Genomic DNA, 11113 nt, shown 5'->3' with positions numbered 1-11113 from the left:
GTCAATCTCCAATAATGCAAGTGTTGGAAAAGATGTGTTGTTCTTTATGACACGTATCATAAAGAACGATATAGCAGTCAATATCAACCTTTGTTCACCATTATTGACCTTCATTCATCAATACTGATCTTTGTTTATTTGACACTTCTGTGATGTTATCTCCATTAAAGACTTTACTTTTGTGGGTTTCAATAGTTTAATAGCAATTTGAGGAGGATTTGGTTTATTTCCTCTGTAAATTTGTATCTAAAATTGAAGTAACATACTAAATGAAAATGGGCTTCATGACAGATACTTGAGCATCTGTCAACTTTGCCTAATGTGTGGATGATTTGGTTTTACTTAAAAAAGAAAAAAAAAGAAAAAAAGCCTGTGCTTTCTAATTTTTCACAAACAGCTACTCTGAGCAGAAATGCAGCTCTGAATATTTTAATTAGTGATGAAAAATAACTTAAAACGCAAAACTGTCAAAGGAAACATTTAGTGTATACATTCTGTATTCTAATCGCCAATTTTTCCATTTACTTTTGATTGTTAGAGTCAGCAAATCAGAAACGAACTAAGACATTCAGAATGAGACTCTTAAAACTCATAGAACCTTAATAAAGAGCAAAACACAGTCATATTAATATCACTGCATGTCAGACTCTGAACTCACCTGTATCAAGAGAAAATCACCACATTCAGTGCCTTGACTCTTTAGCTGAATAACGGACCAAGGATTCGTTGATCAATGTGAAAGTATCTTCAGCTTTTCTAATCGTTACTGATCTCTAAATAGAGGCGTGGAGTCTTACAATTTCTGATTCCCGTAAAGTCACATCATCTACAGTAAATCAAAGCTACAAAGTTCATTCAAACAAAGTTCATTCTTTCAAATGTGCTTTACTTTAAATTTCTGATACCTCATATTTGATACTATTACACCTCATGTTTTCTTCAAAATGTGCATCATAATTTTTTATCTTCCATTTTCCTGGTGATACAAAACTAAAAATATTAAATAATATATATTGTTTCTGAGCCAGATCTGTGCAGGGGTGCGTTTTCCAAAAGCATCGTTAGCTAACTATGGTGGTAAGTTCCATTGAACTCTATTGGTAACGACAGAACTTGCGACCATATTGATTTTGGGAAAAGCACCCCAGATCAGTAAGAATGTGAGGAGTTATGTAATAAAATAAAGGAAAAAAACAAAAATGAAGCACAAAACATATGAAAAATATATGAACATGAGGAGCATGATATATTATTATGTTGTACATGCAAATGAAATCACATTAGATGTGATATGCATACATATGATTTTGCATGTAATAAAAGTTTTTTTAGAGAGTCAGCAGTACTGAAGGTCCATTTAATGTTTGTTGCTGGAACATAAAAAAAAAATGTTAACATCAAATACAATTTCTTTCTTTTTTTTTTCTTTTCTTTTTGTTAATAATGCAGGAGAAGATAACACTATGCATACACAGTGGCAAGTATAAGTTTGTAAACCAACCAACTTTTGTTACTAAATTCAAGGGATTCACCCAATTTCGTCTGCACTATGAATGATTATTTACTGTTTTTTTTAAAAAAAGTGAAAAATACAATTATTTGTGTTATTACTTTAATCAGATAGTCTTTGTCTACAATTATTCCAATTCTTATCAAATCAAATTTTATGATGAATCAATGTAGAAATACGGATATTTTCAAATAGTTCACAAACTTATTCAAGCCTCTGCATTTATTAAAATATTTATTCGGTAATTTGAAAGCTATTTCTGGCAAAGTGTTACATCAAATTTTAACAAAATCTCAAACACTTTCAACATTCATTTTCATAAAATCATTATTTTACTCAGACGATTATACATTTTGCTCTAAATAGATCTGTGATTATTATAAATTCACTAGTGGTATTTCTGATTACTGATACTGATTCATCATGTAATGTGACAAAATAATCTATTCAACCTCCACATGATTTATTTGGTTAGATAACACAGTTTAATCGTTGAGTGTCTATCAAATCCAAACACAGCATAGAGCGGCTGAGTGAATGTGGTCTGGACTCTGTGGAGGAGGCTCATTGTGTCAGAGACGCTGTAGAAGGACACAATCCCTGCGCTGTGATCCACATACACTCCTATTCTACTGGAGACACGGGTTACAGGAAGAACAGTCTCTATGTTACTGTGCCAGAATGAGCAACAGTCTGGAGAGCAGAACAAACTCCAGGATTGATCATTACGTCCAGCTGCACTGTTAGGACCTTCTCCCTTCCTGCTCATGCTCTTATATGTCACTGCTACATCTACTCCTAACTTTCCATCTCCGCTCCACTCCACCTCCCAGTAACAGCGACCAGTCACACTCTCTTTACACAACGCCTCTGCCCAAGAATCAAACCTTTCTGGATGATCAGGATAATGCTGGTGTATGCCAGTGTCAGTGATCACCGTGTTTCCCTCAGACAGACGGAGTAAATTATTCACCGAGTTCAGATCCAGAGTCAACAGACGGGAATCTGATGAGGAAAAGCATACAATCATTTGTAACCTTCCTTTATTAAAGGGGTCCTATTATGCTCTTTTACAAAGTCTTGATTCTGTTTTGGGGGTGTACTAGAACATGCTCTCATGCTTGGTTCGAAAAACACATTATTTTTCACATAATTTACATTATTACAGTACCTCTCTCCACAGCCTGGCACAAACGGCTCGATTAGTTCCGGGTTTGAAGGCCCGCCTTTTCGAAAATCGAAATGTGTTGTGAGTGGCTTAGACGGTGTTTCAGTATTGCCCCGCCCCTTGCCAAAGCAGCACGTTCCGTCTGGCTTCAGTATTGCCATATCAACTGCATTTATTATGTACAGATAAGTGTAACAGTAATATTTATTATGATTTAAAGGGGTCATATTGCGTTGCTAAAAATAGCATTATTTGGTGTATTTGGTGTAATGCAATGTGTTTACGCTGTTTAAGGTTAAAAAAACACATTATTTTCCACATCCTCTGTTGCTCCTCAATGCTCCACCTTTCGAAACGTGTACATTTTTACAAAGCTCATCGTTCTGAGAAATGAGGTGTGCTCTGATTGGCCAGCTATCCAGTGTGTTGTGATTGGCCGAATACCTCAAGCGTAAGACGGAAATGTTTCCCCCCTTACCGTATTGTGATGCCGTGTCCGTGCGTGACGACACAAAAACAATAAAACCCATTATAAACAAGGCATTTGTTGCATCCAGTGGGGACATAATTACTGATTATAATGACTCATACAGTCTTTTTACGCATCGCATTGCATCACGCCGCGTAAACATTACCATGTCTGCATTTGTGATCGGAGAAACGACAACCAACAAGCACTACTCTACACTGCTCAAAACTCGCGTTTGAATCATCAGTGGCAAATTCTTTAAATAAGAAAATGTACTTACAGGCTGTGAGTCAGAAGCACCAGACCGTCCTTGCAAAATTGGAATTGCCCCACTTTATAGAAACAGCCTTTGTGCACAACTTTAGCTGGCAGGAAACTCCAAGGTTCAGGAAACAGTCCTTCGTAAAATGCGCTGCACACACTCTAATATTTGGGTTGAACTGTTCTGGAACAGTGTTGTAAATACTACTTAACCACTGATTTCTAGTTGTGTCCTCTTTTGGAAGCCCAAACAAAGTACTTTCACTTTCACAACGAAACACAGAGTCTCCACGACATGGCACCGGCGGCAGCAATAATACAACAGCGAGAATAATAGTCCCGCCTTCTTTCTTTGCGTATACATTTGGGCGGTGTTTTGCTAATCTTCCCACACCCTGATGTAGGCATGTGGGGGCTTGTTTGAATGAGCCGTTGTTGGTGGGCGTGGTCGAGTCTTAACTTTTATAAAGAAAATCTCTTTGTGTAGGAGCCTATTTTGTTCAGATTCAGTAACAAATGTTATATTATGTGGTGCATTTCAGTTTTGAATATTTTGGTTTGGATTGTTTGCATTTGTGAACTTACTTTATTCATATGTTCCATTTGGATAAATATTCTGTATTTTACATTGAAATATGTACTAAATTGTACTAATATGTTAAAATTGTGTATTTTACACTATTTTTTTTGGACAAAATCAATAAAGCAAATTACACAATTTGCTTTATTGGACACGGGGGAGTAAAACAGAAACTGAAACTAAGATGTGCACTCACACTTTGGTTTTGAGACTTTGGTCTTTGCAGCTTCAGGGATCTTATCTATGCACAAATGGCTTGTATCACTCCAAAGAGAAGGGAAAACTTGAAATCGCATCATATAACCCCTTTAAAAACGAAATGTCTCCCTTTGGAGTAGACTTTGAGATTTGTAACTTTGTAGATCTTTTTAATGCCCAAACATACATTCTACACACTGACTAAAATTCAAAAAGTGAAAAAGCATAACAGGACCCCTTCAATATAACAAAGTGTTTTGAGAAAATTCATGTGTTTTGAAAAATGGCAAAAACATTAATAAAAAAAATCCAGTTCATTTTACTTGAAAAAAACATTTGCACATTTATGCTAAATGTGCAAAAAAGTATAACATTTCTTTTTAAATAAAACTTGATTAGTAACAGAAATAATGCAAAATCGTAAATATTTCAGAAGCTTTTTTTCATATTTTTTGTTACTTTTCCAAAAAATCTACTTGGTGATCCTACTGATCAGCAATGGATGTGTGAATGTTGTAGTTCCCTTTTGATATCGTTCACTCGCATTGTGTTACTTTCTAACACTATAGTATAACTCTGTATCTCTGAAATAGTGAACCCTGCTAGAATCATGATTGTGCACCTGCTCAAACAAATGGCATTTCAGCCCACCATAACAGGTGATTTTTCTCCTAATGCATGATCATCTCCTCACTGACTCCGAAGAAAACTATCAAGAAGAAGCCTCTCGACTCACTGGGACGAGCCCCAGCAGCGGACCCGCCCCTCACGCTCTCCAGGTGCCTTCCTTCCAGGAGCCTCAGATTAAGATATGTTGGAGTCAAGGGGTCGAGTAGGGGAGTGTGAGCAAGTTCACGCCAGCTCTGGTCCCACATGCCTTACTCTCCCTGCAATGAGAAGATTTTGCGGTGCTCTTCTTCTACAGGAGTATGGTTTTCTTTGGGGATCCCGAGGAGGAGTTTCCCAATGAAATCACATCATTGGTGTCTTCAGATGCGGAGGAGTGGTCATTGGAAAAACATCAAAATGCTTGTTTTGGAGTGGTTGGCCTCAGAAGAGCCTGCTGAAGCCACCTCAATGAGTGGTTCTTGCAACCAGGACACCGCCAATGGGCCCTCCAGAGGGCTGCCCCATTTTTCTTATGGCGCTTTTCCACTCCATGATACGGTTCAGTAGAGCTCACTTTTGGGGTGGGGGTGGGGGTGGGGGGGGGGGGGGGTACAGTTCCTGGTACCTGGTACTTTTTTAGTACCACCTCAGTCGAGGTTCCAAGCGAGCTGTACCGTTACTAAAACGTGACGTGTAAACTCTGCTGATCACTGATTGGTGGGAGAAAATATCACTGCATGCGTCATTGAACTTGCGGCACGAGACACAACAGACCCACTAGATTTAAATCGGCACAGCCAGTGAAGGATCGAACGCAACTGTTTTGAGTGAGCGCACCTTTCTTTTAACAACCAAAAAATGGCTGTTTCGTTGTCTGTTGAGGAAGTACAGACTGTCCTCTCGTTGATAACCGAGGATCGTGAATAATCCTGCCCACTCTAAACCGGTACTAAACTGCAGTGGAAACACAAACCGAGCCGAACTGAGCTGTGTGGTTCCAATGCCGTGCCGAGCCGAGTCGTACCATGCAGTGGAAAAGCGCCATTAGAGGTTCATAATGAGCTCATCTAGTCATGGCACGCCCTTCATTCTGCCGCATCCACTCTTTGGCTTTGGCCGCCCTCACCTCCAGAAGGGCGCTGACCAGAAGGGCTACAACAAACTCCCCCCCTCAAAGAAGCTGTCGCTGTGCATCTGTTCACTGAGTGCTTTACTGCAGAACAGAAATCATCGCAAGTCATGCACCACTTCCTGCCAAAGTGGTCCAGTTGAATCAGTTCGCAAAGGACATTTTTCGACCCAGCAGCCTGCCAAACCTGTGCCGACACCTGCTCAACCTCAATCCCAGCCAGAGTCTAAGGTCAGACAGCAACTCCATGCTTCTGCCTCCCAGTCACCTGTACAGTTCCAGGCACTCACAGCAATGCGTTTGTTGTCAGTGCTGAATCTGCCCTACCAAAAGTGTGTTCACCTAAGCAGCTTGCTGCTATTATAGTGAACCAAGAAATAATAAACAAACACCTTAGTAAAAGGAGCACTTCTCCTCTTAAACACCATGTCCTCATTCTGTAGAAGGATGGCGTCTTTATGAAATGAGCATTCAGAATGCTAACATAGTGTCGCTCGATCCTGTTAGTGGCCCGCTCTTATGGAACAAGGCCTGGTTCTCTGAGTTTTTTCAGCTGTTATCAGCAGCACCCATGGCTAATACCTCTCTCAAGGTATCATGAACATCATTGTGCAGGCCAGAGCCCCTTCTATTAGATGGCTTTACTCTCTTTAAAATGGTCTGTCTTTTCTGACTGGTGTGTAGCCAGAAAATTAGTTTCCATTTCTTGCGACATCATGTCAATTCTGCTGTTCCTGCAGGAGTCGCTGGATGAGGGACATACGCCATCCACACTCAAAATGCATGTGGCAGCTATCGCGGCCTACCATGCCCCGGTAGCTGGCCAATCAGTTGGAAAGGCTGACTTAAAAATAAATAATCAACCTGGGACCTGTTCACGTTCCTCAGGGCTAAACTGAGGCCCCTTTCACTTAATACCACCCTCCTTTTGGCTTTGGCATTGTTCAAACAAGTAGGAGATTTACAAGTGTGTTTTGGTGAATGCTTCCTGTCTTGAGTTTGTTCCAAATGGCTGTAAAGAGTCCTCAAGCCAAGGTGTGGCTATGTGCCAAATGTGCTTTCCACTCAGGATACGACTCTTGTTGCTCTTCATGATGTTGAGGGTGTGCAGTCTTTGCATCTGCTCTGCCCTATCCAGGACCTCACTAAGGGTAGTTGATGCAATAGCGTTGGCCTGTGCCTCCTTGGGACTACAATGGCCTATTGGAGTAAGGGCCCACTCCACCAAGAGAATGGCCTCCTCGTGGACGTAGTCAGGCAGGGTATCCATTGGTCACATCTGCATGGCTAGTACTCACTGTCCACCTTTGCCAGGCTATAATCTAATTGTGCTTGCTCTTCAGGCATGGATTTTGTCTGCTAAACGTTTTTATAACTTTTGCAAAATGTCTGCACTCTATGGCCAAATGCATTTTTTCCTTCACCATCACATATGCAGCTATATCATAATGAAAGTTTGTTTATAGTTATTTTCATTATTGATTTTTTTGTTGTTGTTGTTGCAGCCAATGCATTTTAAAAACACAAAGAAAAAAAAGTCTTATACCATTAATTTAGTGAAAAACCACTCTCCCACTTAGACTGGATTTCAGATAGTTGTGAATTCTTCATAGAAACTTACATTGTAGGAACTCCTTCCTGGTTGGATATTCAGGAGAAAGAATGACTTGGATCATTTTCACTACAAACACCAAAAACATCTGCAGTTTCATTCAGAAGTCAAGAACAAATTAAATGTGCATTTATATGTTTAAATTAAGTAATTTCTGAGATTAAATAACTATGTTTATAGATGTTCTTTAAAAGTTAGATTTCCATGGAGCCATCTCAGTAATTTTACTTTTTATGCAAATGTCATGTAAATAGTTTTTTGTTAAACTAGAGTGACTGATCTAGATAATACAATTGTAGCTTGGGTTCCAGGATGTACACATTTTAACTGAACTTGGCATTCTGCTCACACTTCAATGACAGAGGTAACACGTGAAAGAATCACAAGCAAGGAACTTTACTCAGACAGATTAAGAAATTAGCACAACTATGCAAAATCTGCAGTAGCTTGATTGCAGATTGAGTCAGTGAAAGCTGAGAAATGTACCTGTGGAAGAAATCTTTTCCATCTCTTCACTGCAGAACCACTGCAGTTTGTATCTGAGCTGAGAGACTGATTTCACTACATTATCAAAAGTCAGATGAGAACTGACAGTGAAGCAGTCTGTAGATCCAGAGAAAGAGACAGACTGCAAACTCTACAGTGACAAAAAGACAAAAACATGAATTTAACCAGACTGAACCTTGATATAGTCCCCATCCTGCATGTATGAAAATATCTCTGTTACCTTGAGGAAGTGAATATGATCATCTGTGTGTGAAAATTGCACAAGCTCAGCGTTTCTCCTCCTGAGATCATCAATATCCTTTTTCAGTTGCTCCAGTTGTTCTTCAGCTCGACTCACTGCAGCTCTTTCCTGATCTCTGATCAGGTGCTTCACCTCAGAGCAACGTTTCTCAATGGAGCGGATGAGTTCAGTGAAGATGCTCTCAATGTCCTCCACTGCTGTCTGTGCAGAGCGCTGTTATAGGACACATACACAATCAGACAGTTGTTTCAGTGGGACTATAAGAGCTCCAGTACTGCAGGAGAGACTCAAACTTTTATTTTTTCTCCAAACTTACCTTTTGAGACACCACAGCCTTTCTCAGCTCCTGAAGATCTTTCTCTTTCTGTTGGATTATCTTCTGTAATTTTCTCTCCAAATGTCTCTGCAGCAACCAAAACTATGATTAAACCAACACTACCATTCAAAAGTCTGGGTCCGGGTCAGTGAGAGTTTTCTCCTTCGGAGATACATTATGCACCTGTTTAATAGATACAGCTGTACCTGTTTCTCTTTCCGTTCTGCTGCAGTTGATACAGTGTCATGATTTTTGTGTTCATCCACCAAACACAGCATACAGATGCACTGCTGGTCAGTACGACAGTAAATTTCCAGCATTTTATCATGTTGAGGGCAGATCATCTCCTGCAGTCGTCCAGTGGCATCCATCAGATTGTGTTTTTTACCTCTAAAGAGATTCTCATGCTGTTCAAGGTGATTTTGACAGTAAGAGCTTCGACACTCCAGACACGATTTCACTGCTTTCTGTTTAATTCCAGTGCAGGAGTCGCACTGAACATCTCCAGATCCAGTGTGAGGATGATGACAACGAGCAGGAACAGGTGGAGGAACAGGAGCAGATTGGAGTCTCGTCTTTTTGAGCTTCTCCACCATTTCAGCAAACACCACGTTTTTACATAAAACTGGTCTTGGCGTGAAGGTTTTTCTGCACTGAGGGCAGCTGTAGATTCCCTTCCAATCCTCCGCATCCCAGCAACTTGAGATGCACCTCTTACAGTAACTGTGTCCACAGGGAATCGTCACCGGATCCTTCAGCAAATCCAGACACACTGGACAGCTGAACTGATCTTCAGCCCATGAGATACTGGCTTCTGCCATTTTACTGTATTAACACAGAGAGATGACACACACTCCAGCTCGACAGTTGACTTCCTTCTTTAAACTGGAGACTTACGAAACTGGTTTTTCTGCAGGGAGTGACTCAGCACAGCTCTTAAAGGAGAATATGGATAAATACAAATAAAATAATAATAATAATAAAATCAATGAATGTAAACTCATGTTGAATGTTTTAAAATGATGTATATCCAAATACAAAGGCTGTGTGACAAATCTAACAGAATAATTAGTTACTATTACATAATGTCAAACAAATATACATTTTCTGAGTCGTTTTATATTTAATTATCATTACTTACTGTGATTGCGTTTAAGATTAGTATTTTCCAAAGCAAACAAACACCATGTAGAATAATGTTTAATGAAGTCATACAAGCACTTAACTTTCTGTAGGGGTTTAGGAATGTGGTTGAATGGAAATGTGGAGGAGCAACTATGCTCACAATATTCCAGAGGGAGGTACTATAACCTCCCATAAACATCATAATGTGTTATTGCAATACACTGCAACGGTGCCAGACAATTTTTTCAGCGCACTTGGTTCTGCAAATATCAAGGTGATGTATATAAAGTCAATTTAAATTAATGCTAACACTTGTAGAGCATAATTTGCTTTAATGTGTTCGAAGCACATTCAAAGATTTCCCCATTTAATCACTGTTATTGTCACGAATCCTGGCCATGAACTCGCATTTACTCACCACCAGAGGTCACTCACTCACCACATGAACTCTTGCAGCACACTAACTGTTGCACACCACCTCAAACTCCAATTCCCATCACGCCTCATACCTGGGACTGATTGCACTCACACCTGCACCTCATTAGCACACATGCATATAAACCACTCACACACTACAGCACGTCGCAAAGTCTTGATTTGCCCCGGCCATCATTTCTGAGCGTCTATATTTACCCGTGTTTACTTTTCTCCTGTTGACCTTGGACTGCTTATTGTTATTGATCGTTTTCTGCCTGCCCCGACTTGGATTGTTTATTGGACTCTGCATCTCGCTGCCTGCCCCGACCTATTGCCTGTTTGACCTATGTCTCTGCATTACCTCCATTGTTCTGTTTGCTGGTATCTGACCTCTCCCGTCTGACGTCTCCAATATAGCTGCATTTGGATCTAACTCAGCCTGACTCCTCGTTACAGTTATTCCCCTCAACGACTAAATAAACAGCTATGAGCAGAAATGCAGCTTTATTAGTTTTATTAGTGACAAAAATTTACTTAATAGGCTACTGAAGACAAGCTGACAAAACAAGCATCTAGAGTTCAGAGTAACATTATAATTGTAATTTTGTGGGTTATTAATTTTGGGAAGTCGTGGCGTAATGGTTAGAGATTCGTAATCCAAAGGTTGTGGGTTCGAGTCTCGGGCCAGCAGGGATTGTAGGTGGGGGGAGTGAATGTCCAGCGCTCTCTCCACCCTCAATACCACGACTGAGGTGCCCTTGAGCAAGCCACCGAACCCCCAATTGCTCCCCGGGCGCCGCAGCATAAATGGCTGCCCACTGCTCCGGGTGTGTGTTCACGGTGTGTGTGTGTGTGTGTATTCACTGCTGTGTGTGTTCACGTTGGATGGGTTAAATGCAGAGCACGAATTCCGAGTATGGGTCACCATACTTGGCCATATGTCACGTCACTTTCACTTATTATAAAGAATC

General features: G+C 40.3%; 1 protein-coding gene across 1 annotated transcript; it reads right to left on the bottom strand.

Annotated features, from left to right (window-relative positions):
* Window positions 1–1217: 1217 nt before the first annotated feature.
* Window positions 1218–9863, bottom strand: LOC306852205 (E3 ubiquitin/ISG15 ligase TRIM25-like). The gene is made up of 7 exons (XM_079388888.1): window positions 9742–9863; window positions 8807–9535; window positions 8601–8687; window positions 8264–8497; window positions 8023–8173; window positions 7546–7605; window positions 1218–2515 (listed from the first exon to the last, which is right to left on the bottom strand). Exons 2-7 carry the CDS (start codon window positions 9419–9421, stop codon window positions 1974–1976), a joined length of 1689 nt encoding a protein of 562 aa, XP_079245014.1. The 5' UTR covers window positions 9422–9535; window positions 9742–9863; the 3' UTR covers window positions 1218–1973.
* Between the last annotated feature and the right edge of the window lie 1250 nt (window positions 9864–11113).

This window comes from Barbus barbus (assembly GCF_936440315.1).
Source record: "Barbus barbus genome assembly, chromosome: 3".
In the NCBI taxonomy this organism is placed as follows: Eukaryota; Metazoa; Chordata; class Actinopteri; order Cypriniformes; family Cyprinidae; genus Barbus; species Barbus barbus.
The sequence above is the reverse complement of the archived record's forward strand: the minus strand, read 5'-3'. Positions and strand labels throughout refer to the sequence as shown.